The sequence below is a fragment of the Nomascus leucogenys genome, chromosome 21, assembly GCF_006542625.1.
Source record: "Nomascus leucogenys isolate Asia chromosome 21, Asia_NLE_v1, whole genome shotgun sequence".
Taxonomy (NCBI): Eukaryota; Metazoa; Chordata; class Mammalia; order Primates; family Hylobatidae; genus Nomascus; species Nomascus leucogenys.
In genome coordinates, this window is record NC_044401.1 from 81,831,067 (window position 1) to 81,858,573 (window position 27,507).

The 27,507-nt window shown below is 62.0% G+C and overlaps 1 protein-coding gene across 1 annotated transcript in view; it reads right to left on the reverse strand.

Moving 5' to 3' along the window:
- Positions 1-2,460: 2,460 nt before the first annotated feature.
- MUC5AC (mucin 5AC, oligomeric mucus/gel-forming) overlaps positions 2,461-27,507 on the reverse strand; it is a 40,983-nt gene continuing 15,936 nt past the window's right edge. The window contains 30 exon segments of the mRNA XM_030801758.1: positions 2,461-2,725; positions 3,189-3,303; positions 3,394-3,463; positions 3,663-3,782; positions 3,965-4,063; positions 4,176-4,298; positions 4,889-4,926; positions 5,195-5,296; positions 5,547-5,718; positions 6,274-6,305; positions 6,462-6,565; positions 6,708-6,795; positions 7,129-7,307; positions 7,904-8,111; positions 8,473-8,656; positions 8,783-9,033; positions 9,484-9,658; positions 10,174-10,373; positions 10,636-10,858; positions 17,255-19,340; positions 19,455-22,371; positions 23,069-23,257; positions 23,346-23,389; positions 23,996-24,158; positions 24,364-24,492; positions 24,966-25,122; positions 25,533-25,772; positions 26,748-26,927; positions 27,037-27,150; positions 27,315-27,453. Coding sequence (XP_030657618.1) covers positions 2,461-2,725; positions 3,189-3,303; positions 3,394-3,463; positions 3,663-3,782; positions 3,965-4,063; positions 4,176-4,298; positions 4,889-4,926; positions 5,195-5,296; positions 5,547-5,718; positions 6,274-6,305; positions 6,462-6,565; positions 6,708-6,795; positions 7,129-7,307; positions 7,904-8,111; positions 8,473-8,656; positions 8,783-9,033; positions 9,484-9,658; positions 10,174-10,373; positions 10,636-10,858; positions 17,255-19,340; positions 19,455-22,371; positions 23,069-23,257; positions 23,346-23,389; positions 23,996-24,158; positions 24,364-24,492; positions 24,966-25,122; positions 25,533-25,772; positions 26,748-26,927; positions 27,037-27,150; positions 27,315-27,453 — 9,106 coding nt within the window.

Below are 27,507 nucleotides of genomic sequence, written 5' to 3' on the forward strand. Positions count from 1 at the left end.
GGCCTTGCCCTCTGACCTCCCAGTACCTGCAGACGTGGCCCGCGGGCGAGAGGGACTCTGGGACGGGCCGGGCCTCCTCACAGGGCTAGGCACACAGTGGTGGGAGGGGCCGCGGCCCTCCAGCCCAGCCCAAGCCCTCCAGGCTGCCATGTGCCTGTAAGCCGTGAGGGGTGTCCTCAGCCTCCCAGGGCCATGGGCAGGCCTTGAGGGATGTGGATCGAGACCGGGGACTCCCCTGGCTCTGCGGTGCCTGGAGCCCAGGCCTGAGCCGACAGGTGCTGGGCCTGACTGTGCTGCCACCTCGTGGCAGCTGCAGGGAGCGCGGCTGCACTCCTGAGAATGGAAGGTCGGTTCCCCAGACCTCACCCCACCGGGCCCGGGCCTGGCACCTGAAACGGAGGCTGGGGGAGGTTGGAGCAATGGGTGCAGCCAAAGTCCAGGAGGGCTGGGAAAAGCGTCCACCTAGACGGGCACACAAGGCCGGGCCCCTACATCCACCTTGCTGATGGTGAATCCCCCTGCCAGCCCCTCAGCCCCTCAGCCCCTCCACGCCACGCCCAGGGTGCACAGGACCCTGAGATCGTCTCTGGCCCAGAGGGACACTGGGGCCACCTGAAGCCATGGGAGGCCCAGGCGGGACCCTGTGCCCCAGAAAGTCACCAGGGAACTGGTGCCCGCCACGTCACTGCCTCTACTCTGGGCGCAGCTTCCCACCCACCTGTCCCACCATCAGGCGTGGGGAGCTCCAGACGTTCCTGGGCCTTCCTGTGTGAGCCGCAGGCCTGGCCAGGGCCGACCACAGCCCTCCCTGTCTTTCCCCAGCCCTGCGCGGGCCCTGTCTAGGCTGTGGACTCCCCAGCTCCACCCGGTTCAGCCTGGGCTCCTCCAGACCCCTCTGCCCACTCCTGGGATGCTGGGCCAGTGCCACCCGCTCTCCTGGTGCTGCTGTGTGGCTGAGGCAGGGCCCAGCCTGAGACCGGTGTGTCCTGGGGGATTTGCAGACTCCCTGGAGCCCTCCAAGAGAACACTGGGCATCAGGAACATGGAGGCTCCGGGGAGGGTGGCGGTGGTCAGAGAGGACTAAGAGGGTGACAAGCTTCCAGGGCCCAGCCCACCCGCTGCAGAGCGTCCGGCAGATGCTCCGTGGGGTTGCCGACCTCCCGCTTGCCTGCAGATACACTCAGGATGTGCACACCCCAAGCTCAGCCCCGGTAACGGTGCATCTAGGAACTGCACAGAGATGAAACCCCCATCCCAGAACGCCTCCATCACCAGGGGCAGCCCTCCCATGTCAGAGACCCTCGCCTGGGCCATGAGGTGCCCTGGATGCCTGCGCTGGCCCCATTCCCTGCTGACTCCCTCCCTCACACATTCATTCATCACTCATTCACTCATTCACTTATTCCCTCACTCATTCTCTCGCTCACTCATTCACTCATTCATTCATTCACTCATTCATTCACTCACTCATTCACTTATTCACTCATTCACTCATTCTCTCACTCATTCGCTCACTCATTCACTTACCGATTCCCTCACTCACTTATTTGCTCACTCACTCATTCACTCATTCATTCATTCACTCATTCACTCAGTCTCTCACTCATTCACTCACATACTTATTCATTCACTCACATTCACTAATTCACTCACATGCATTCACTCACACATTCACTTATTCATTCGCTCACTCATGCACTCACTTATTCACTCATTTATTCACTCATTCATTCTCTCACTCTCATTCACTCACTCTCTGTGTTCTGAACAGACGCATCCTGGACTCTAGACTGCAGCCAAGCCCTCAATGACCCCTGCAGGGTGGTGGTCTCTTCTTGGGGCGGATCCAAGCTCTGGCCTCTCCTCTCTGCGCAGATGGACACTGTCCCACCCAGCCCACAGAGGCAGCAGGGCTGCCCAGTACTGAGTCTCTGGCCTGAGGTGTGCACCCCATGGGGCCTGGGTCTGCCCCCACCCTATTCCTGGGTTTTATGAACAATCTCAAAAAATGCACAGTCCACAAATTGCAAAATGCTCAAGTGTATTTATGCAACAGATTGGCCGTGTCCTGAGGAGGGGAGCACAAGCTGAGGGCTGAGGTAGGAGTGAGGTTCTTCCTCCTGCAGCCACCAGACAGCCGATCACCATGTCCAGGCGTCATTCCTGAGACCCTCAGGTGATGCTCAAGTCCCCAGAACAGCAGGCTGGACGCATGGCCAGAGGAGCCCGGCCGGCCCCGGGGCTGGTCCTGAGAGGTGGCTGCAGGCGGGGTGGGTAAGGGCCCCTCCTCCAGGCAGCGGGCGACACACAGCCTGCGCCCTCCACGAGAAAGCGGGCGTGGACAGTGTGTTCAAAGCTGCAGCCGCCTGGACGAGGGCACAAGTTCCACTGGCCTTGGAAGCCGAGCTCGGAGGGCATATGGGAGGTTCTCCTTGGGGGCCAGGAGGACAGCGGTGCTGGTCAGTGGAGGGGGGACACTGGGACGCCTCTCTCCCAGCTCCCACTCTCTGCCTTCTGGCTGTGCTCGGGTTCCACCTCCTCCGAGTGCTGGGTGTCGCCCGGCGCAGGGCACCGCCGGCCCATGCAGCCGCATTCTTCCACCTCGGTGTAGCTGAAGGCCCGGCTGGAGCCGTCGGCGCAGTACAGGGTCACGTTCCTCAGCGAGGTCCGCAGCTCCTGGCAGCACTGGCACCTGTGCTCCACCACGTTGCCCTCGAGTGAGTACCTGTGGGCAGGGGCTGCTCAGCACCAGCTGCTGTGCCGGGGCCACCCCGGCCTCCTGCCGCAAGCCGGCACCGTGCCGAGCTCCGGGCAGCCTCATCATGTTCCCTGCTCCTGGAGGCGTGCTGCCAGCGTCTGACAACCAGCTCTCATTTGCCAGTTCCCCAGGCGCCAACAGTCCCACCAGGGCCGACTCCAGCTCTGTGCTGATGGGAGGGAGGGAGACTCTGGGCGCCTGCGGCAAGTTCCTGGCAGAGCTCAGTAAACAGGAGAGCGTGATGCCGACACAGGTAGTTACCCCAGCCTCACCCTTGCCATCTCAGGACCCCTTTCCCGCCTCACCCTCAGAGCCCTTTGCCTGGCCCCTCATGGTCCTGCCCCGCGTCTGTCTGGCACCCAGAGCCCTAGGGTCCCTGACTGCACCCCACAGCCAATGGCGTTTCCCTGTCCTCTGCCCAGGCACGTACATGGAAGAGCTGTCCCCGCAGTTCCCCCGGCAGTAAGCCAGGTGCACGGGCTCCGAGGAGCTGCAGCCCTGCTGCTGGATGATCTGGCTCCTATGGTACACAGCACAGGTCGACTCTGGGGAGGAACACAGGGTTTAGGACCAGCCCAGCTGCTCCTGGACCTCTGAGGGTGGAGCCCGCCCCTCCCAGCAGACTCGGCACTTACGGTTCTGGTACGGGGGCGGGGGCGGCGGGCAGAAGCGGCAGCAGCCATCCTTACTCATGTGGGCCTCGTCCTGTGCCGACAGAGGGGCGCCCTCAGTGCCGAGGCACTTGGCCTCACAGAAGTGGGGGACGGGGACACGGGGCCAGCCTCAGGAGTGGACAGCCCCAAGCAGGAGGGGGTGTCTGCTGGTGCTGCAGGGATGATCACAGCCCCCCAAACCCGTCTGGGGATGAAGCCCCCGAGGCTGGAGCTGGGATCCTGGACCTCACCAGAGAACAGCTGAGTGGGGGGCACGCCTTCTTCGTGGTGACCACCACGAGCCCGTCCCGGTGCTTCTCACACTCATGGGTCACACAGTGGTTCCCGGGGTCTGACCAGGTCTCGCCAGGCTGGAGGGAGGCCAGGCCCCGGGGTGAGTGACCCTCCCTCCTGTCCCTCTGTCTGCACCCCAGCCCGTGGGCTTCCAGAGAGTCCCCAGCCTCTGCCAGACACATGCCTGGCAACAACAGGTCCCCAGATGCCCCAGTGCTCCCAGACCCTGCCCTTCCGCTTTGTGGCAGCCGCTACTCACGTAGAAGAGGTGGGCGGGGCTCTTGCTGGTGTTGGTGACACAGGCGACTTGCACACAGGTGCCACAGCACTGCCCGCTCCGCTCCTGGTACTCAAAGCCCTGCAGGAGGGATGGACATGTGGCCAGAATCCAGGGGACCAGTGTCCCCCGGGAGCCAGGGCAGGGGTGGGGGCAGGGCGGGGTGGGGGCGGGGCAGGGCAGGGGCGCTTACCACAGGGCAGTGTGTGTTGCAGATCTGGGTCTCACAGCTGACCACAAACGCGTCCGACGGGGGGCCGCCAGGTAGCTCACACCTGCAGGTTTCGCACAGGCTCGAGGAGACCACGGCGCCAGGCTGGGGAGAGCCAGGGCAGCAGACGCTCATGAGCCTGGGCCCCGGGGGAGACCCGCCTCTGCCTCCCCACTGGCTTGCTGCCCCCACCTTCCCAGACATCCCCCTCCAGGCTGCTTCCTACCAGGCCGACCTGCACCCCTGGGGTGACTCCTGGTGGCACCTCTTGGTGCAGAGGCCATAGCCCAGGGTCTCCATCCCTAGGGCAGAGCCCCACGCTGCACCCCCATGGACGGGGTGCCCAACAAGGCCACACACTCTGCAGGGCCACATGCTCAGCCGGCTCAGGACAGAGCCATGGGATCCAGGCCTGGCTGCGCTGTGGTGCCAGGAGAGGCAAAGCCCCCTGGAGCCCCCTGGAGCCCCCTGGAGGCCCCTGGAGCCAGGCAGGCTAGGGTGTAGATGGCCATATACTTCCAGTACCTGGGGCCGACCTCGGGCCTCAGCCACACTTGATAGTGGGCTGTGTCTGCAGAGACTCGAGTCCCTGGCCCCGGCCGGAGTTGGCAGGTGCTCAAAGGTCTACCTGGGCCCCAGGGTCAGTGGGAAGCTCTGTCCCTGTGGCTGAGGGGGTCTGACTCCGCGGCTCTTACCTGGTACAGGGTCCCGTTGATGCTGCACACGGTCCAGGCTGCCCGGGAGAAGACAAGCAGCTGCACCCCCCGCCGCCCGCCCTCCCACACCCTCACCCTCGGCATTCCCGCCCCTGCAGCCTCCTGGGCGCCTCATTCCCGGGCTCGCCACTGGGGTTTGTCCAGCCTCATCCCTGCGGAAGGCTCAGTCCAGTGCCACAGACCGGTGGTGGACAAGCCACAGTGGCATCTGGTTATGGCCCCCCCAAATCCCAGGTGGAGACGCCAGCCCATGGACCCTGACAGGGCATGGTCCAGGCCACTCACTGCAGTTTTGGACCGGGCAGCAGGCCCCATCCTCGTAGGTCAGGATCATGTGGGCGCCCTCAGGACAGCCCGCGGGCGCGGGGCAGCGGCTGGTGTTGCAGGCTGCGGGGGCGGGAGGGAGGCAATTGAGAGTCTGTCCCCCGCCCCCGCCCAAAGGCCCACCCCCAGGGGTCTCCAGGATTGCGGACCGCTGGGGGGTCTCCAGATGAGGCTGTTGCAGGAGCGGAGGAGGGGACGCCCTCGTAGGCACTGTCCCCAGGTGCACGCCCCAAGGCAGCAGCAAACGCCGGGCCGAGTGGGCTCTGGGTCACCTGCCTGCCACGCCATGCCCCCCACCCAGCAAAGGGCTTACCGCAGCTGTACTGGGGGCAGCACTGGCCAGCCTGTGGGGCTGCAGGCACAGGCACGAAGCCGGGCAGGGGGCAGGCAGGGGGCAGCGGGCAGAGCTTGGTTCGGCAGGCCAGCGTCCACGTGGCCGCCTCACACGTGCACTCCTGGCAGTCCATGCTGACAGTGTGGCCCACCTGCAAGGGAGGGGACTGAGGTCCAGCGTCCACAGCGCCTCCACCCAGGGGCGCAGCAGCCAGGCCAGCTCATGCAGTGCCGGGCAGCCAGGTGTGGAGGCCCTGGGCCTGCAGCTGAGGACCCCACAGGAGTAGGGCTTCAAATCGCAGGGTAGGGCCCAGGGATGGGCACGAAGCTCTGCAAGGTGGGCAGGCTGTGGGGTGAGTGGCAGGCTGTGGGGTGACCTCACACCTCCACAGTCTCGGCTGGGCAGAAGGGGGGTCCCAAGGAAGGGAAGAGCACAGCCAGCCTCAGGGCCGGCATCCACAGAGCAACACCAGGGCAGAGGCCCCGGCACCGTCCCCGATGAGGACAGAGTGGGTACCTGGGAAGGGAGATCCCGAGTCTTTCTGGGAGCCCAGCTCCTCCCACGGCCCTTTCTCTGGGCCTCTGGCATGGAGAGGACACCCCGACCCCTATGCCCCATCTGACCATTTCTGGGGCCAGTGTTTCAAAAGCCTCCCTCCTCGGGCTCTTGGACCCCAGTGCCCTCTTGGGCCACGCCTGCCGCTCACCTTCACCGGCTGTCCGTGGGGCCCCAGACACCCTGGAAGGAGAGAGATCTGAGGTCACTGGGGGTCAGCCGCCACAATAGGGGCGAGGGGCAGGGTCCCGTATTGGGGCCGGGGCAGACCCCAGGACCTGGCCAGCAGTCACAGGCCCAGTCCTGCCACACCCCCCAGCCCTGGCCTGGGGCACGTACTGGGGCAGCCCGTGGGCACGCAGACTTGGGCATCAGTGCTGAAGAGGATCATGCCCTCTGGACAGAAGCAGCCTTCGGTGATGGGGCCGGCCTCCGGCAGAGCCCTGTGGAGAGCATAGGGTTGGTGGGTCTCCTTCTTCCCTCCGGGTGGGAAGGGCCCCAGCCTGGGAGTGGGAGATGCAGTGGGAGGCTGGGGGCTGGGTGGCTCCGGCAGCCCACGGCAGGGCCAGGAGGGAGGGTGCCCACCCGAGGCTGGCGCTGTCGTTCCCGTAGCAGTAGGAGGGCTTGCTCGGGCCGCAGGGCTGGTACACCTTGTCGGCTGGGCAGGTGAATGCTGTGGGGAGGGAAAGCCATACCTGAGAGGGCGGGAGGGCACCCACCCAGAGCAACGCTGGCCACAGGGCACCGACAACTGCTCTGGAGCTGCCCGCAGCCACCCGTGGGCCTGGGCCTCACTACAGCCTCCCACACCCCAGTGCCCCGCCATGGGCTCCCCGATGTGGACGCCCTCCTTTCTCTCCAGGGAACCGGGTGCACTCTGCCCTGGGGCTGCCCCCTCCTCCTCCAGGTCCCACCCTGACTGGCCGAGCCCACCCTGATGGTCCACCTGGCGTGCCTGGGCCCCTCACAAGCGACTTGGGACCCTGAGGACAGTGGTGGCACTCACGGCACATGTGGTTGGTCTGGCCTCTCCAGTCGATGCAGATGTCTCGGGACGCGCAGAGCGCCGCGTACAGCTCCAGGCTGGAGCACACCACATCCGGGTCAATCATATGGCACTGGTCGAAGACACAGCCCTCGTAGAACGGCAGTGGGGGGATCACGGCGTGGCACGGCTCAAAGACCCTGTGGGAGGGATGGGCGGGGTGCTGGGTGCAGCCTCTCCGGCCACCTGCCTGCTCCACATCAGGCTCCCAGGCTTCAGGGAAGTCCCCAGGCGAGGCGAGTCCCAGAGCAGCCGCTGGTGTGCGGCCGCCCTCCTGTATCACCGGACGGGCTCTTTCCACACATTCTGTGTGCTTGGGGGCTGGGGGTGGGGGTCCAGATGGCATCATCCGTTTATTTCTGCAAGTTCTTCTTCCCGGCACCCCCAACCCCTGCCCTGCAAACCTGAGAGCTGCCTGGGGGCAGTGACCGATGCCCCCGTCCATACACCTGAGCCAGCAGAAAGCCTCAGAGACGGCCCGGCCGGCCAGCCCTGGCAACCCCTTGGCAGCATTCCAGCCACGACCACCCCTCCCTGGTGCCCGCCCCTCCCCAGTGCCCACCCCTCCCCGGCACCCACTTCTCCCCAACACCCGCCCCTCCTTGGCCTGTGGCACCAGCAGCTCTCATTTCCTCTCAGGAGCCCCCTGAAAATGCGCCTCTTCCCCTCCAGCCCTTGGAAGGGTGGGAGGTGGGGCGGCTGCACTGACCCTCCCTCCCTTGTACCCAAGTCTCACTTGCTCAGAATCAGCTGGCAGATAGGTGATGGCAGGCACGGAGCAGGCGGTGTGGTGGGCCCGACCGTGGTGGGTGTCGGGCGAGGCCCGTGGCAGGCTGGCTGGTTGGGGATGGTCACGTTCCAGAGGCCAGACATCTCAGAGCAGGAGGCGACCACCGTCCCCCTAGGCGTGCGGCACTCATCCTTCCTGTCATTGGTGCAAGTGCCTGGGCAGACACGGTGGGGGTCAGGCTGCTGGACAGCAGAGCCGGCCGGCCCCACCGCCCATGGGGCTTGGCACCCCCAGCTAGGGGACAGGACCCTAGCGTCTCAGGGTCACACCTTGGTGGACTGCAGCGGGCCCTGTGTGTGTCTCGCTGTCCCCCGAGAACAACCCTGGGACAGTCCCCATGGTACCGGGGAGCTGCAGATACTGGCAGGCGTAAGCCTCATGCGTGTGGCCTGCGCTCAGCAGAGCAGCCAGAAAGCAGAGACACCGGCACACGTGGCACACGGCGGCCATGTCCCTGCCCAGCACCCCCCACCCCCGCAAATGTGAGATGATGCCCAGCAGCCCTGTGGCCTCACCGCACTGGCCCTCGGTGTTGTTGGCAAACTTGCTGAACGGCACCTCCACCGAGAAGATGAGGCCAGAGAACATGATCTGGACTCCCAGCTCCGGGATGGTCGCGTACATCTTGATGCCGATGCGTGAGATCACGATGCCGTTTTTCCGGAAGCCGGGGCTGACCACCTTATTGTTGAAGATGATCTGGACACAGGGCACAGTTGACGGGAAGTCAGAAGGCAGGCGGGTGGGCGGTCAGCCACTGCTCAGGCTCTTGCCGGGAAAGCCTCGTCCCCCACCCCCTCCCCGGCACACTGGGCGCGCCCGCACCTCGTTGGTCATCGCCCCGTGGACTGGCTTGCGGGTCAGCACCACGCGGTCCTGGTGGTACTCCAGGATGATGGACCTCGGGCAGGAGAGCCCGTCCTCCACACCACAGAAGTAGTTGTCGACGAGCACGCGGAAGTGGCCATACACGGGCACGATCTGCTGCACCAGCACGTACGTGCAGTTGTCCAGGAAGGTGTAGTAGGTGCCGTCAAAGGTGATGTAGTGGGGGTCACCCCAGCCGCTGCACACACCTGCCAGGCCCCAGGGGCAGACTTACAGGCGGCTCGGGTGGTGGCACCATGGCCCTGGGGCTTCCTCCCAACAGGTCACATCTGTCCCTCACCCCCCACTGTCTCGCCTCACAGGGCACATGAGACCCTTCACGTCATCAGAACACACGTGGCCAGTGCCTGCACAGAGGTCCGTGCAGCAGGCTCTTGACAAGGCTGGAGCGAGGCAGGGACAGACTCCTCCACCTTCTCCAGCCAGGCTGCTCCGAGGCTCACAGGGATTCACTCAGCACCTCTAAGGGGGGAGGATCGGCCCCATGCACCCCCGCCTTGATGCTGGGAAGTCCTTCCTGCTGTCCCACCCAATTCTTTTCTGCTTCAGCCAAGCCCCCTCCTCTGCCCCACCCATTTCCACCTGGGTGGGGAGTGGCTGCCCCAGCTGCCCCGGCTCCCGCCCGGCGCTCCACTCACACTGGCACTGGTAGTGATGGCAGCAGCCATCTTGGTCAGCCACCTTCACGGCCGGGTAGCCGTTGGCACAGGTGGGCTTCTCCACCGTTGGGCACGTGCGCGGGCGCAGGGAGATGACGTTGTTGCCCTCACAGGTGGCCTCGGAGCAGTTGGGCGTGGCCCAGGTCTCACCTTTCTGCAGAAGCACAGAGACCTGCAGGGTCCAGCTTCTCCCGATCTCCGGGGCACCCCTTGGTTCTTGGGGTCACAGTCCCAAGAGTCCCGTGTGGGGACAGGGGAGGGTGGCTGTGCCCCAGTCTCCTTCCCGCCCCACCCTCAGCACCCACCCCAGACACTGAGCTGGCCCGGGGCAGGGGCCTCTGGTGTGGAAGTTGCCCCTCCCTGGCTCTGCCACACTCCCTGGCTGTGCAGCCGGGGCCACAGCCTCATCCAGCTGCTCTGGCCCTGGCTGTCCTCAGCACAGCCCCAGCCTTGGGCCCCACACACCCAGTGTCTAGAAAGCACATGCCTGGGAAGTCCAAGGGGATCAGAGACCCCGGGCTACAGTGTGGCCCTCTTCTGACGGCCAGGCTGCCTCCACTAGGGCCAGTGACCTTCTCAAGACCTTGCAGCTGAAGACTAATTGCAAAGACATTCAAGTTCCCTGTAGGGGCCCCTGAGCCTTCAGAAGGGTGAGAAGTAGGGGGTTACCTTTCTTGGGGGAACCGCATTTGGGCATCCCAGCTCAGTGACGGGCTCGGAGGTGGATGTCGAAGGGGATGTGGCTGGGGCAGGAGGCAGCGTGGTGGACGGACAGTCACTGTCAACCCCTCTGACCACTTGGCAGTCCTGGCTACACAGGGCATAATAGCAGTGGCCAGCGAGGTCTCTGTGGCGGTATATGGTGGATCCTACAAGAGGAAGGGACATGGCAGCCTTTAGTGGAGTCCTGCGCAAAGAAGAAGCAAAAACCTCTCAGTGAGCCACAGAGGCACTTTCTACCACCTGCGTAATGGGAAAAACTTTCAGAGAATGCCAGAAGCCACTCTGTGACAATGAGCCTGTGCCACAAAGAGCAGAGACTCCTCTCATCTCCATCACAGCTTGGCGTTCCTGGATGAAAAACTGACCAGGGTGAGCTCAGAAACAATTGCACCAGAAACACTCACGAACCCGCAGGGTAGAGCCGGTCGGCTACGTTGCAGAAGCAGGTTTGGGTGGAGTAAGCCACAGAGCTGGATGCCACGGAGGTGGATGCCACGGAGGTGGATGCCACGGAGGTGGATGCCACAGAGGTAGACAGGGAAGGATACGGGGCATTGGTAGGAGAAGTCCCATATGGGGTCACAGAGGTCACCGGGCAGCCTCTGGGGGTCTCGCAGCAGAGCACGCGCACCTCGTAGTTGAGGCACATCTTGAAGGGTCCATGCTGGTCCTGGTTGCGGCACACCAGGCCCTCTTCGCGGCTGCACTGCACCACCTGGCCCAGGTGTTCGATGCTCACCTCCGGGTGGCTCTCGGCTCGGCACTGGAGCCTGGTGATCTCCTCAGGTTGGCGGCAGATTTTTTCCCCACTCCTGATGATGTTGTTGTAGGTTTCCTGGTCTCCGCCGTGGGGTCCAGGGGATGGGAAGTCCACGTCGAACCACTTGGTCCAGGTGCACCGGGGATGACAGTCTCTGGTGACTGGTTGAGGGTGGGTTGTCTTGGATACAGAAACATGGCTTGTGCTGGTCTTTGAAACAGAAGCTGTGCTGGTGGTGGTAACAGGGCTAGGAGTAGTTCCAGAACCAGAGGTTGTGCTGCTTGCAGCAGCTGAGGTTTTGCTGGTCTGTGGAGTGGAGGTTTTGCTGCTTGTAGAGGGAGAGGTTGTGCTGGTTGTAGTAGCAGAGGTTGTGCTGGTTGTAGGGGAAGAGATTGTGCTGGTTGTAGGGGCAGAGATTGTGCTGGTTGTAAGAGCAGAGGTTGTGCTGCTTGTAGGAGCAGAGGTTGTGCTGGTTGTAGGAGCCGAGGTTGTGCTGCTTGTAGCGGCAGAGGTTGTGATGGTTGTAGGAGCTGAGGAAGTGCTGGTTGTAGGAGCCAAGGTTGTGCTGGTGGTAGGACCAGAGGTCGTTCTGTGTGTAGGAGCCGAGGTCCTGCTGGTCGTAGGGGCAGTGGTTGTGTTGGTTGTAGGGGCAGAGGTTGTGCTGCTTGTAGGAGCAGAGGTTGTGCGGCTTGTAGGAGCCGAGGTTGTGCTAGTCGTAGGGGCAGAGGTTGTGCTGGTGTGTGGAGTGGAGGTTGTGCTGGTTGTCACCAAAGTGGTTGTCCTGGATTTCTGCCAAGAGGAGGTGCTCTGAGTTGGGCTGGTGGCTCTCCCACTTGGGGTGCTAGGAGCTGTCACAGGTGTGGAGGTCACGGGGCAGCCTTTGGGGGTCTCACAGCAGAGCACGCGCACTTCGTAGTTGAGGCACATCTTGAAGGGTCCATGCTGGTCCTGGTTGCGGCACACCAGGCCCTCTTCGCGGCTGCACTGCACCACCTGGCCCAGGTGTTCGATGCTCACCTCCGGGTGGCTCTCGGCTCGGCACTGGAGCCTGGTGATCTCCTCAGGTCGGCGGCAGATTTTTTCCCCACTCCTGATGATGTTGTTGTAGGTTTCCTTGTCCCCGCCGTGGGGTCCAGGGGATGGGAAGTCCACGTCAAACCACTTGGTCCAGGTGCACCGGGGATGACAGTCTCTGGTGACTGGTTGAGGGTGGGTTGTCTTGGATACAGAAACATGGCTTGTGCTGGTCTTTGAAACAGAAGCTGTGCTGGTGGTGGTAACAGGGCTGGGAGTAGTTCCAGAACCGGAGGTTGTGCTGCTTGTAGCAGCTGAGGTTTTGCTGGTCTGTGGAGTGGAGGTTGTGCTGCTTGTAGAGGGAGAGGTTGTGCTGGTTATAGTAGGAGAGGTTGTGCTGGTTGTAGGGGAAGAGATTGTGCTGGTTGTAGGGGAAGAGATTGTGCTGGTTGTAGGGGCAGAGATTGTGCTGGTTGTAAGAGCAGAGGTTGTGCTGCTTGTAGGAGCAGAGGTTGTGCTGGTTGTAGCGGCAGAGGTTGTGCTGGTTGTAGGAGCTGAGGAAGTGCTGGTTGTAGGAGCCAAGGTTGTGCTGGTTGTAGGACCGGAGGTCGTTCTGTGTGTAGGAGCCAGGGTCCTGCTGGTCGTAGGGGCAGTGGTTGTGCTGCTTGTAGGGACAGAGGTTGTGCTGCTTGTAGGAGCAGAGGTTGTGCTGGTGGTAGGAGCCGAGGTTGTGCTGCTTGTAGGGGCAGAGGTTGTGCTGGTGTGTGGAGTGGAGGTTGTGCTGGTTGTCACCAAAGTGGTTGTCCTGGATTTCTGCCAAGAAGAGGTGCTCTGAGTTGGGCTGGTGGCTCTCCCACTTGGGGTGCTAGGAGCTGTCACAGGTATGGAGGTCACGGGGCAGCCTTTGGGGGTCTCACAGCAGAGTACGCGCACTTCGTAGTTGAGGCACATCTTGAAGGGTCCCTGCTGGTCCTGGTTGTGGCACACCAGGCCCTCTTCGCGGCTGCACTGCACCACCTGGCCCAGGTGTTCGATGCTCACCTCCGGGTGGCTCTCGGCTCGGCACTGGAGCCTGGTGATCTCCTCAGGTCGGCGGCAGATTTTTTCCCCACTCCTGATGATGTTGTTGTAGGTTTCCTTGTCCCCGCCGTGGGGTCCAGGGGATGGGAAGTCCACGTCAAACCACTTGGTCCAGGTGCACCGGGGATGACAGTCTCTGGTGACTGGTTGAGGGTGGGTTGTCTTGGATACAGAAACATGGCTTGTGCTGGTCTTTGAAACAGAAGCTGTGCTGGTGGTGGTAACAGGGCTAGGAGTAGTTCCAGAACCAGAGGTTGTGCTGCTTGCAGCAGCTGAGGTTTTGCTGGTCTGTGGAGTGGAGGTTGTGCTGCTTGTAGAGGGAGAGGTTGTGCTGGTTGTAGTAGCAGAGGTTGTGCTGGTTGTAGGGGAAGAGATTGTGCTGGTTGTAGGGGCAGAGATTGTGCTGGTTGTAAGAGCAGAGGTTGTGCTGCTTTTAGGAGCAGAGGTTGTGCTGGTTGTAGGAGCCGAGGTTGTGCTGCTTGTAGGGGCAGAGGTTGTGCTGGTTGTAGGGGCAGAGGTTGTGCTGGTTGTAGGGACAGAGGTTGTGCTGGTTGTAGGAGCAGAGGTTGTGCTGGTGGTAGGAGCCGAGGTTGTGCTGCTTGTAGGGGCAGAGGTTGTGCTGGTGTGTGGAGTGGAGGTTGTGCTGGTTGTCACCAAAGTGGTTGTCCTGGATTTCTGCCAAGAGGAGGTGCTCTGAGTTGGGCTGGTGGCTCTCCCACTTGGGGTGCTAGGAGCTGTCACAGGTATGGGGGTCACGGGGCAGCCTTTGGGGGTCTCACAGCAGAGTACACGCACTTCGTAGTTGAGGCACATCTTGAAGGGTCCCTGCTGGTCCTGGTTGTGGCACACCAGGCCCTCTTCTCGGCTGCACTGCACCACCTGGCCCAGGTGTTCGATGCTCACCTCCGGGTGGCTCTCGGCTCGGCACTGGAGCCTGGTGATCTCCTCAGGTCGGCGGCAGATTTTTTCCCCACTCCTGATGATGTTGTTGTAGGTTTCCTTGTCCCCACCGTGGGGTCCAGGGGATGGGAAGTCCACGTCAAACCACTTGGTCCAGGTGCACCGGGGATGACAGTCTCTGGTGACTGGTTGAGGGTGGGTTGTCTTGGATACAGAAACATGGCTTGTGCTGGTCTTTGAAACAGAAGCTGTGCTGGTGGTGGTAACAGGGCTGGGAGTAGTTCGAGGACCAGGGGTTGTACTGGTTGTAGAGGTAGAAGTGGTGCTGGTTCTAGGGGCAAAGATTGTGCTGGTAGTAGGAACAGGGCTGGGGGTCGTTCCAAGACCAGAGGTTTTGCTGGCTGTAGAGGCAGAGGTTGTGCTCGTTGTAGGAGCAGAGGTTGTGCTGGTGGTAGGAACAGGGCTGGGAGTAGTTCCAAGACCAGAGGTTTTGCTGGCTGTAGAGGCAGAGGTTGTGCTGGTTGTAGGAGCAGAAGTTGTGCTGGTGGTAGGAACAGGGCTGGGTGTAGTTCCAGGGCCAGAGGTTGTGCTGGCTGTAGAAGCAGAAATTTTGCTGGTTTTAGTGGTAGAGGTTTTGCTGCTTGTAGGGACAGAGATTGTTCTGGTTGTAGGGGCAGAGGTTGTGCTGGTGGTGGGAACAGGGCTTGAAGTTATCCCAGGACCAGAAGCTGTGCTGGTTGTAGGAGCCAAAGTTGTGCTGGTCTGTGGAGTAGAGGTTGCGCTGCTTGTAGGGGTAGAGCTTGTGCTGGTTGTAGTAGCAGAAGTTGTGCTGGTTATAGGAGCAGAGGTTGTGCTGATTGTAGGAGCTGAGGTTGTGCTAGTTGTAGGGGCAGAGGTTGTGCTGGTTGTAGGGGCAGAGGTTGTGCTGGTTATAGGAGCAGAGGTTGTGCTGGTTGTAGGAGCAGAGGTTGTGCTGGTTGTAGGAGCAGAGGTTGTGCTGGTTGTAGGAGCCGAGGTTGTGCTGCTTGTAGCGGCAGAGGTTGTGATGGTTGTAGGAGCTGAGGAAGTGCTGGTTGTAGGAGCCAAGGTTGTGCTGGTGGTAGGACCAGAGGTCGTTCTGTGTGTAGGAGCCGAGGTCCTGCTGGTCGTAGGGGCAGTGGTTGTGTTGGTTGTAGGGGCAGAGGTTGTGCTGCTTGTAGGAGCAGAGGTTGTGCGGCTTGTAGGAGCCGAGGTTGTGCTAGTCGTAGGGGCAGAGGTTGTGCTGGTGTGTGGAGTGGAGGTTGTGCTGGTTGTCACCAAAGTGGTTGTCCTGGATTTCTGCCAAGAGGAGGTGCTCTGAGTTGGGCTGGTGGCTCTCCCACTTGGGGTGCTAGGAGCTGTCACAGGTGTGGAGGTCACGGGGCAGCCTTTGGGGGTCTCACAGCAGAGTACGCGCACTTCGTAGTTGAGGCACATCTTGAAGGGTCCCTGCTGGTCCTGGTTGTGGCACACCAGGCCCTCTTCGCGGCTGCACTGCACCACCTGGCCCAGGTGTTCGATGCTCACCTCCGGGTGGCTCTCGGCTCGGCACTGGAGCCTGGTGATCTCCTCAGGTCGGCGGCAGATTTTTTCCCCACTCCTGATGATGTTGTTGTAGGTTTCCTTGTCCCCGCCGTGGGGTCCAGGGGATGGGAAGTCCACGTCAAACCACTTGGTCCAGGTGCACCGGGGATGACAGTCTCTGGTGACTGGTTGAGGGTGGGTTGTCTTGGATACAGAAACATGGCTTGTGCTGGTCTTTGAAACAGAAGCTGTGCTGGTGGTGGTAACAGGGCTGGGAGTAGTTCCAGAACTGGAGGTTGTGCTGCTTGTAGCAGCTGAGGTTTTGCTGGTCTGTGGAGTGGAGGTTGTGCTGCTTGTAGAGGGAGAGGTTGTGCTGGTTGTAGTAGCAGAGGTTGTGCTGGTTGTAGGGGAAGAGATTGTGCTGGTTGTAGGGGCAGAGATTGTGCTGGTTGTAAGAGCAGAGGTTGTGCTGCTTTTAGGAGCAGAGGTTGTGCTGGTTGTAGGAGCCGAGGTTGTGCTGCTTGTAGGGGCAGAGGTTGTGCTGCTTGTAGGGGCAGAGGTTGTGCGGCTTGTAGGAGCCGAGGTTGTGCTAGTCGTAGGGGCAGAGGTTGTGCTGGTGTGTGGAGTGGAGGTTGTGCTGGTTGTCACCAAAGTGGTTGTCCTGGATTTCTGCCAAGAGGAGGTGCTCTGAGTTGGGCTGGTGGCTCTCCCACTTGGGGTGCTAGGAGCTGTCACAGGTGTGGAGGTCACGGGGCAGCCTTTGGGGGTCTCACAGCAGAGTACGCGCACTTCGTAGTTGAGGCACATCTTGAAGGGTCCCTGCTGGTCCTGGTTGTGGCACACCAGGCCCTCTTCGCGGCTGCACTGCACCACCTGGCCCAGGTGTTCGATGCTCACCTCCGGGTGGCTCTCGGCTCGGCACTGGAGCCTGGTGATCTCCTCAGGTCGGCGGCAGATTTTTTCCCCACTCCTGATGATGTTGTTGTAGGTTTCCTTGTCCCCGCCGTGGGGTCCAGGGGATGGGAAGTCCACGTCAAACCACTTGGTCCAGGTGCACCGGGGATGACAGTCTCTGGTGACTGGTTGAGGGTGGGTTGTCTTGGATACAGAAACATGGCTTGTGCTGGTCTTTGAAACAGAAGCTGTGCTGGTGGTGGTAACAGGGCTGGGAGTAGTTCCAGAACCGGAGGTTGTGCTGCTTGTAGCAGCTGAGGTTTTGCTGGTCTGTGGAGTGGAGGTTGTGCTGCTTGTAGAGGGAGAGGTTGTGCTGGTTGTAGTAGCAGAGGTTGTGCTGGTTGTAGGGGAAGAGATTGTGCTGGTTGTAGGGGCAGAGATTGTGCTGGTTGTAAGAGCAGAGGTTGTGCTGCTTTTAGGAGCAGAGGTTGTGCTGGTTGTAGGAGCCGAGGTTGTGCTGGTTGTAGGGGCAGAGGTTGTGCTGCTTGTAGGGGCAGAGGTTGTGCTGCTTGTAGGGACAGAGGTTGTGCTGCTTGTAGGAGCAGAGGTTGTGCTGGTGGTAGGAGCCGAGGTTGTGCTGCTTGTAGGGGCAGAGGTTGTGCTGGTGTGTGGAGTGGAGGTTGTGCTGGTTGTCACCAAAGTGGTTGTCCTGGATTTCTGCCAAGAGGAGGTGCTCTGAGTTGGGCTGGTGGCTCTCCCACTTGGGGTGCTAGGAGCTGTCACAGGTATGGAGGTCACGGGGCAGCCTTTGGGGGTCTCACAGCAGAGTACACGCACTTCGTAGTTGAGGCACATCTTGAAGGGTCCCTGCTGGTCCTGGTTGCGGCACACCAGGCCCTCTTCGCGGCTGCACTGCACCACCTGGCCCAGGTGTTCGATGCTCACCTCCGGGTGGCTCTCGGCTCGGCACTGGAGCCTGGTGATCTCCTCAGGTCGGCGGCAGATTTTTTCCCCACTCCTGATGATGTTGTTGTAGGTTTCCTTGTCCCCACCGTGGGGTCCAGGGGATGGGAAGTCCACGTCAAACCACTTGGTCCAGGTGCACCGGGGATGACAGTCTCTGGTGACTGGTTGAGGGTGGGTTGTCTTGGATACAGAAACATGGCTTGTGCTGGTCTTTGAAACAGAAGCTGTGCTGGTGGTGGTAACAGGGCTGGGAGTAGTTCGAGGACCAGGGGTTGTACTGGTTGTAGAGGTAGAAGTGGTGCTGGTTCTAGGGGCAAAGATTGTGCTGGTAGTAGGAACAGGGCTGGGGGTCGTTCCAAGACCAGAGGTTTTGCTGGCTGTAGAGGCAGAGGTTGTGCTCGTTGTAGGAGCAGAGGTTGTGCTGGTGGTAGGAACAGGGCTGGGAGTAGTTCCAAGACCAGAGGTTTTGCTGGCTGTAGAGGCAGAGGTTGTGCTGGTTGTAGGAGCAGAGGTTGTGCTGGTGGTAGGAACAGGGCTGGGTGTAGTTCCAGGGCCAGAGGTTGTGCTGGCTGTAGAAGCAGAAATTTTGCTGGTTTTAGTGGTAGAGGTTTTGCTGCTTGTAGGGACAGAGATTGTTCTGGTTGTAGGGGCAGAGGTTGTGCTGGTGGTGGGAACAGGGCTTGAAGTTATCCCAGGACCAGAAGCTGTGCTGGTTGTAGGAGCCAAAGTTGTGCTGGTCTGTGGAGTAGAGGTTGTGCTGCTTGTAGGGGTAGAGCTTGTGCTGGTTGTAGTAGCAGAAGTTGTGCTGGTTATAGGAGCAGAGGTTGTGCTGATTGTAGGAGCTGAGGTTGTGCTAGTTGTAGGGGCAGAGGTTGTGCTGGTTGTAGGGGCAGAGGTTGTGCTGGCTATAGGAGCAGAGGTTGTGCTGGTTGTAGGAGCAGAGGTTGTGCTGGTGGTAGGAACAGGGCTGGGAGTAGTTCCAGAACCAGAAGTTGTGCTCGTTGTAGGAGCAGAGACTGTGCTTGTTGTAGTAGCAGAGGTTGTGCTGGTGGTAGGAACAGGGCTGGGAGTAGTTTCAGGACCAGAGATTCTGCTGGTTGTAGTGGCAGAGGTTGTGCTGCTTGTAGGGGCAGAGGTTGTGCTGGTTGTAGGAGCAGAGGTTGTGCTGGTGGTGGGAACAGGGCTGGAAGTAGTTCCAGGACCGGAGGTTGTGCTGCTTGTAGGGGCAGAGGTTGTGCTGGTTGTAGGAGCAGAGGTTGTGCTGGTGCTGGGAACAGGGCTGGAAGTAGTTCCAGGACCGGAGGTTGTGCTGCTTGTAGGAGCAGAACTGGTGCTGGTTGTAGGGGCAGAGGTTGTGCTGGTGGTGGGAACAGGGCTGGAAGTAGTTCCAGGACCGGAGGTTGTGCTGCTTGTAGGAGCAGAGCTGGTGCTGGTTGTAGGGGCAGAGGTTGTGCTGGTGGTAGGAACAGGGCTGGGAGTAGTTTCAGGACTAGAGGTTGTGCTGCTTGTAGGGGCAAACGTTGTTCTGGTTGTCAGGGCAGAAGTTGTGCTGGTGGTGGGAACAGGGCTTGGGGTAGTTCCAGGACCAGAAGTTGTGCTGGTTGTAGTAGCAGAGGTTGTGCTGATCGTAGGAGCTGAGGTTGTGCTGGTTGTAGGGGCAGAGGTTGTGCTGGTTTTAGGAGCAGAGATTATGCTGGTGGTAGGAACAGGGCTGGGAGTAGTTCCAGGACCAGAGGTTGTGCTGGTTGTAGAGGCAGAGGTTGTTCTGGTTGTAGGAGCAGAGGTTCTGCTGGTGGTGGGAACAGGGCTGGGAGTAGTTCCAGGACCAGAGTTTGTGCTGGTTGTAGAGGCAGAGGTTGTTCTGGTTGTAGGAGCAGAGGTTCTGCTGGTGGTGGGAACAGGGCTGGGAGTAGTTCCAGGACCAGAAGTTGTGCTCTTTGTAGGAGCAGAGATTGTGCTTGTTATAGCAGCAGAGGTTGTGCTGGTGGTAGGAACAGGGCTGGGAGTAGTTCCAGGACCAAAGGTTGTGCTGCTTGTAGAAGCAGAGGTTGCGCTGGTGGTAGGAACAGGCCTGGGAGTAGTTTCAGGACCAGAGATTGTGCTGGTTGTTGGGGCAGAGGTTGTGCTGGTTGTAGGGGCAGAGGTTGTTCTGGCTGTAGGAGCAGAGGTTGTGCTGGTTGTTGGGGCAGAGGTTGTACTGGTCTGTGGAGTGGAGGTTGTGCTGGTTGTCACCAAAGTGGTTGTCCTGGATTTCTGCCAAGAGGAGGTGCTCTGAGTTGGGCTGGTGGCTCTCCCACTTGGGGTGCTAGGAGCTGTCACAGGTGTGGAGGTCATGGGGCAGCCTTTGGGGGTCTTGCAGCAGAGCACGCGCACCTCGTAGTTGAGGCACATCTTGAAGGGTCCCTGCTGGTCCTGGTTGCGGCACACCAGGCCCTCTTCACGGCTGCACTGCACCACCTGGCCCAGGTGTTCGATGTTCACCTCCGGGTGGCTCTCAGCTCGGCATTGGAGCCTGGTGATCTCCTCGGGTCGGCAGCAGATTTTTTCCCCACTCCTGATGATGTTGCTGTAGGTTTCCTTGTCCCCGCCGTGGGGTCCAGGGGACGGGAAGTCCACGTCGAACCACTTTGTCCAGGTGCACCGGGGATGACAGTCTCTGGTGACTGGTCTGGTGTGGGTGCCCTGTGTGACGCTGGTTGCTGTGGTCCTGCCCCTGGAGGTGGCCGTGGGTTGCTCTGTGGAGGCCGAGGGCATGTGTCTGGTGATGGTGGTCAGGGTCTGAGCTCCAGTTGGGTGTGGAGTCGGCCGTGTCGTTGCGATGGTCTTTGGCGGTCTGGTGCCGTCTCGGCACACGTTCACCGTCTCACAACACTGGATTCGGATCTCATAGTTGTAGCAGATGGGTGGGAGCTGGTTCTTGTTCAGGCAAATCAGCCCCTCCGTGCGGCTGCAGATGACGTCCTGCCCCAGGTCTGCCAGTGGCGTGTTGGGGAAGCTCTCTGCCCGGCACTGCACGCTTCGAGGACTTTCACAGAATGTGTATCCTTCGTCTCTCAAATTCTGAAATGTGTCAAAATCTCCACCATTTATTCCGGGAGCAGGGTAGCTGCCGTCGATCCACTCAGTCCATGTGCAAAGCTCCTGTAGGCAGGAGGATGTGCTGGGCTCGGTGGGGGTGGGCTTGCTGGAGACCACGGAGGTCTCCGGGGCCGTGGTCGACATGGATGATGTTGATGTTGCCGGCACTGGTGGAGGGCTGGGAGTTGAGAAAGTTTTTTTGACAGATGTAGCGGTACCTGGGGCAGGTGTTGTCCTGGCTGTAGAGACAGCCACGGGGCCAGGTGTGCTGCCGGGGGCTGAGGAGACTGAGGCCCGGGTTTCAGTGGTCTTGGAGGTTGTTGGTGGAGTGGTCTGGGCTGGACTGCTAGAGGTGGAGCCAGGTGTGGAGGTCATGGGGCAGCCTTTGGGGGTCTTGCAGCAGAGCACGCGCACCTCGTAGTTGAGGCACATCTTGAAGGGTCCCTGCTGGTCCTGGTTGCGGCACACCAGGCCCTCTTCACGGCTGCACTGCACCACCTGGCCCAGGTGTTCGATGCTCACCTCCGGGTGGCTCTCGGCTCGGCACTGGAGCCTGGTGATCTCCTCGGGTCGGCAGCAGATTTTTTCCCCACTCCTGATGATGTTGCTATAGGTTTCCTTGTCCCCGCCATGGGGTCCAGGGGACGGGAAGTCCACGTCAAACCACTTTGTCCAGGTGCACCGGGGATGACAGTCTCTGGTGACTGGTCTGGTGTGGGTGCCCTGTGTGACACTGGTTGCTGTGGTCCTGCCCCTGGAGGTGGCCGTGGGTTGCTCTGTGGAGGCCGAGGGCATGTGTCTGGTGATGGTGGTCAGAGTCTGAGCTCCAGTTGGGTGTGGAGTCGGCTGTGTCGTTGCGATGGTCTTTGGCGGTCTGGTGCCGTCTCGGCACACGTTCACCGTCTCACAACACTGGATTCGGATCTCATAGTTGTAGCAGATGGGTGGGAGCTGGTTCTTGTTCAGGCAAATCAGCCCCTCCGTGCGGCTGCAGATGACGTCCTGCCCCAGGTCTGCCAGTGGCGTGTTGGGGAAGCTCTCTGCCCGGCACTGCACGCTTCGAGGACTTTCACAGAATGTGTATCCTTCATCTCTCAAATTTTGAAATGTGTCAAAATCTCCACCATTTATTCCGGGAGCAGGGTAGCTGCCGTCGATCCACTCAGTCCATGTGCAAAGCTCCTGTAGGCAGGAGGATGTGCTGGGCTCGGTGGGGGTGGGCTTGCTGGAGACCACGGAGGTCTCCGGGGCCGTGGTCGACATGGATGATGTTGATGTTGCCGGCACTGGTGGAGGGCTGGGAGTTGAGAAAGTTTTTTTGACAGATGTAGCGGTACCTGGGGCAGGTGTTGTCCTGGCTGTAGAGACAGCCACGGGGCCAGGTGTGCTGCCGGGGGCTGAGGAGGCTGAGGCCCGGGTTTCAGTGGTCTTGGAGGTTGTTGGAGGAGTGGTCTGGGCTGGACTGCTAGAGGTGGAGCAGGCTAGGGGCGTGCAGCACAGGACCCTGATCTGGTAGTTGTAGCAGAGCCCCGATGCCTGCTCCCTGTTACGACAGGTCAGCCCCACGTCCGGGCTGCACTGCACACGCTGCCCCAGGACTCGGAGCGGCACTCCGGGGGCATCCTCGGCTCGGCACTCCACCGACCTGGGTGATTCGCACACCCGGTACCCATGGGCGCGGAGGTTCTGCAGTGTGTCAAAGTCACCGCTGTCCTTGCCCCGTCCAGGGCGGCTGACGTCCATCCATGGTGACCACAGGCACTTTTCCCCACAGACCGGCGGCAGCGAGGCAGAGGCTGTGGGCGGCCTTGTCCTGGGAGAAGGGCCTGCTGTGGTGGACCAGGGGCTGCTCGGAGGGCCTGTGTGCGCGCTGCTCGGGCCAGGGCTGGGGGCGTGCGTGGAGCTCATGACTGTGGGTAGAAGAGAAGGCAGCTGAGCATGAGGGGCCGGCACTTGGGGGCCGATCCCGCCCCTCCCTGCAGCCCTGTCAGCGGTCTGGGGCTGTGCCAGTGGGCCTGTCTGCCTGTCCCCACCCACGGTCCCTGCTCAGAACCCACATGAGCGGCACAGGTGCTGAAGAGCCAGGCGAACTGACTTGAGTTTTAGGGAAGTGGCTCCCAGGCCATGCCCTGAGCAGGGTCCACACATCTGTGTCCCAGAACACCAGAGTTCCAGAGCTTTCTACTCTCAGAGAAGCTCAGATGATGCCTTGGGGCCCTGAGACATCCCCCAGGAGAGGGCGAGGACACGGGGGTACCTGAGCCCTGAGCAGCGTGAGGCAAGTGGCAGCCGTGCATCCCCGGTGCCAGCCTGGGCTGCCAGACCCCTGACACCCCCATGAGGCCAGGCCTGGGAGCTGCTAAGGGCAGGACTTGGACGCCAGGCCTACCGGGGTGACTTGGAGGCCAGGCCCTCCCCACTGCAGGTGGCTGGTGGGGAAACAGCAGGTCATCCCCGAGCCCGACTCCCTGCTCCTCGGTCCCTTCCTGATCCTCAGAGGCTGCAGCCCATGCCCAGAGCTGCTGTGACCTCAGCGTCCAGCAAGGGCAGCTGTGCCAGGCAGTGGGAGGGGCTCACCCCGGGGCTCCTCGGCTGCATTTGCCTTACCGAGCGGGGGTGTGGAGAAGGAGAAGGTGGTTGGGGGGACGGGGGTAGTGGGGCTGCAGGGGTAGACCCTCCTCTCAATGGTGCCGTTGGCCCCGCAGTGGGCGGAGATGCAGCCACCCGTGCCGTCCGTCGTGTGGTAGATGACGTCCCCTGGGTGGAAGTGCCGTCCATCGTAGGTGCAGACACAGGCTGTGGGGACAGAGGGGCCAGGCCCGTCAGAGGCTGGGCGCAGACAGAGACCCCCGGACTCCAGCCCCAGGGGCTGCCGGCTGCTCACCCTCAGCTTTGTAGGTGCACTCCACGCCGCGCTCGGTACAGAGGCTGGAGACAAGGAGGAAGGGCAGGCCGATGCGTGGGGGCAGCCGTGTGCCTTCCACGGGTATCCCATGCTACCAACAGCGGGCAGGGAGCAGCTCTGACAGGGGTGGAGTTCCCTGGGCACTGCATTGTACCCCCGGACTGGGGGACAGGAGGCCGGCCCCACCTGGGTCCCAAAAATGTCTCTCCAGGGTCAGCCCAAGGTCCCTCCCTCGTGGGGCCCCTCCAGTCGGGGGCCGGGGAGGTGGGTGCCAGAGTGGAGCCATTACTTTCCAGGGGTGATTTTAACGGGGACCCTGGGGCTCCATCTCAGCCCAGCTTTCCCCTGCCGCCCCATGAGCCCCTGGAGCCTGCTCCCCAGAGGCTGTGCTGGTTTTCTGCCCAGCGGAGCCCTACACCCAGTCCTGCCTCTGGGACTCAGGACATGGGGGTGCTGGTCCCTGAGAAGCTTATGTCACAGACACCCGGGCCAGGACAGGACCCACAGCTTCAACTCCAGTAACGGGGAGGTCCCCAGCCCTGCCGCTCCCAGCCGCACCCAAAGCCCGGGCCGTGGCCAAATTCCCCTGCATGCTGCAGGCTCCACATTCCTCCCGCCAAAGGACTCACCAGGACTGGCAGTTCTTGTCCGAGGGCACCACTGCGCCTGGCCGGTAGGACTTCCCATGGATGTGGCACCGTGGTGGCAGAGGCGGTGTCGGGCAGGTAGCCACACACTGCATCTTGTCCTCATCAAAGATAGGAGCCTCTGGTGGGCACTTGGGGTAGCAGCCTGCGGGCCAGAGAGGCCAGAGTCACAACCAGACCAAGCGTCGTCCGCCTCGCTCCAGAGGGCTCCGCCCAGCCCCCAAGCAATGGGCCTTGTGGACAGCACTGGAATGTGCTGGAAGCTGGGGCCATAGAGGATCCTCGAGGGACCAGGAGAAGGCCACAGGCGGCAGAGCCCAGGCTACCCCTCCCGGCCGGCCCCAGCCCACCTTCCAGGCCCCGGACGTCCCGCAGGCAGTCTCCGCGGGGGTTCCGGCAGGTCCGCAGGCAGGGCGCCCCACAGGGCTGGTAGTGCCACTCGCACTGGCCTTCAGGGTTGTAGTAGTCGCAGAACAGAGCTGCAGGGAGGAGGGAACAGAAGAGAGCTGCAGGCTCGGTGGGGCCCCAGGCACTCACTCGCAGAGGCCCCGCACCCCAGGGCTGCTCTAAAGCCGCTTCCCTCCCCTGCACCTCCCAGCCATCGCGAGATGGGGACAGGGGAGGGTGGGCCAGATCGGGACCCCCTAATTATCAGGGTACCATGAAGGCTGCCACCAGAGTGGGGTCTCCAGTCAGAGCAGCTCCAGCAGTGCCCGTTCCCGGCAAGGCTCTGTGTGGGCTAGAGCTGGGCAGCTCTGCTGACCCCTCTGCCCAGAACATTCTAGCATGCCAGCGACGCCTCCTTCAGCCACACCCTCCTCTCTGGGCCCAGGTGTTTCTGTTTATTTGGAAACCTTCCCCACCCCCCCATCCCCACGCATCAGCGGCGAGTGTGGTGGGGCACACCCTGCTGGCACTTCCTGTTCTGTCCCAGGCGCCCACTTGCACTCACGGCAGATGCTGGGGGTCCGCCAGGACACACACAGGCCCACTTCATGACAGGCCTGGGCATAGGCGGCCACGGCTGTGCAGAAACACTCGCAGTCACCCCCTGAGTCGCAGGCACACGCGTCGCTCACACAGGCCTCGTAGTACCTGGCCGGCTCCACCTGAGGGAGGTGGGGCTTCAGGTTCCAGGGACCCCACCACCCACCCCGCAGGCTCTTGGGGACCAGGCCCGTGCTGGCACATTGACCGGGGCCGAGTTCCAGTGGAGCTCAGGGAGGGCGAATGCCCATCCCCAAGTGGCCGGCTGGGCCCACCTGGATATCCACAGGTCCCAGGGCTTCCTCGGCAGCCCTCGGGGTTAACACCCCCCAGGGCCCCGAAACCACAGCTGACAGGTGTCAGAGCTGGAAGCCCAGCCCCTCTAGGCGAGGCCACACCAGCGCCAGTCCCAGTAGCCCACACCCTTGGTTGGCAGCTGTCCCCCAGCCCCCATTCCCTTCTCCCTTCTGGGGCCTCCTTGGGTCACCATGACCCCCTTGGGCCCAGAGAAACGGCCCCCCGGCCAGCGTACGTGTGCGTGGCAGGCGGTGAAGGTGGGGCCGTGGAGGATGCTGCACTGCTTCTGGGCCCAGGACTTGCGGAAGGGGTTGGCTGTGCAGGGGTCCTTTGGCTCCAGGGCGTCTGGGCAGGAAGGGGAGAGCTTCCAGCTGTTCCCGAACTCCTGCACGTCCCCCACCACGGACTGGCTCCGCGTGGCAAAGTCATTGACGGCGATGTCGTCGAAGTTCCCACACAGGCCACAGACCCTGCCCTGCAGAGGCACCGGGAGAGGTGGAGGTGGGTGCAGCAAACCCAGAAGGCCAGAGCCCCCGTGCCCCGCGGCCGCCTCCCCCCACCCAGGGCCCCCGTGCCCCGCGGCCGCCTCCCCCCACCCAGGGCCCCCGTGCCCCGCGGCCGCCTCCGCCCACCCAGGGCCCCCTGCCTCGCATCCGCCTCCTCCCACCCAGGGTCACCCTGCCCTGCAGCCGCCTCCCCCCACCCAGGGTCACCCTGCCCCGAGGCCACCTCCTCCTACCCAGGGTCACCCTGCCCTGTAGCTGCCTCCTCCCACCCAGGTGGCAAACAGCGACCACAGGTGCCGCTTCCTCCTTCCCACCTCCAGCTACACCTGGGGAGGCCCCGGGCAGTGCAGCTGAGCACCGAGGGCTGGGGCCAGACGCAAGCCCGTCCTGGAGAAAAAGGAGCTGACGTGGCCTCGAAGGACCCGCCTAAGTCCTGACCCCGGCGCCTGTGCATGGCACCTCACTGGGAGATGGGGTCTTGCAGATTGAGGTAATGAGTGGGTCCTGAATCCAATGCCTGGTGTCCTTATAAAAGATGGAAACTTAGATCCAGTCACAGGGAGGAGGCCGCGTGAAGACGGGGTGGCGATCCAAGCGATGCGGCCACAGCCAAGGAGCACTGGGGTCCCCAGCAGATGCAAGGGGCCAAAAGGAACCCCCGGAGCCTTCTGAAAGAGCTCGGCCCTGTGGATGCCCTGCTGGACTTCCAGTGTCCCGGCTGTGGGCAGATCCGCCAGGGTGCGGGCCTTTGCTCTGGCCCCAGAACACTGACGCCCAGCCAAGGAGTCTCCTGACCGCTGCCCTTGCCACGGCTCTGTCACCCCCACCTCCCACCCCGCGTCCATCTCTGTGTCTCTGCGTCTCTCATCTCTGCCCACCTGTTCCACGCACCCCACCTCCAGGTTTGCAGGTGGCCCTGGCCTGGACGAGGGGCGTGGTCTCACCTTGAACTCGGGGCTAAGGTTGATGAAGATGCTGGTCTTCTTGTCCCACAGCAGCACCAGGCCGACGTCGGTGTCCACCACCAGGTAGATGCCCATCTGCCGGATGGTGTATGGCACCTCCTGGCTCTCGTTCGTCCCGATCACCTCCACCTTCCCGTGGCTCAGCTTCAGCTCGGAGCCCTGCACAGCAAGGGGTCGCTCAGGGCCCCCAGCGAGAACCCCAGCCCACCTGGCCACACGCTGCCACGGGAGCCTCCTGGAGGGCACGCGACCGCCCGGCCTCGCTCACCCCCAGGAAGATCTTGATGGCCTTGGAGCAGGTGGTCCCCGTGGTGCCGCAGGGGACATTCTCAGTGACGACACGGAAGGAGTCCTGGGCGCTGTCTTTCCCGCCACAGTGATTCTGGGGAAGCAGAGGCCGTCAAGGACCAGGCAGGCCCTGCCCTTCTTCCCGCAAGAAGGATGAGGCGGGGACAACCTGTGTGCACCCTGGGGCAGCCGCAGAGAGGCAGTGAACAGCTGCGGGCCACGGGGGCCGCCGTGAGGACCCCAAACGCGCCGGCTCACCTGCACCAGCGTGTACTCGCAGTCTCCGTTGAAGCTGTAGCTCTGCCCGTCGAAGGTGAGGTAGTGGCCATCCCCGTACACGGTGCAGGTGGCCAGGCAGGGATCATCTGTGCACCGCCACATCCTGCTGTCACAGGTGCTGGGGGACATCTGGGGGTCAGGCTAGAGCACACACAGGGGTGCCTGCCTGGCT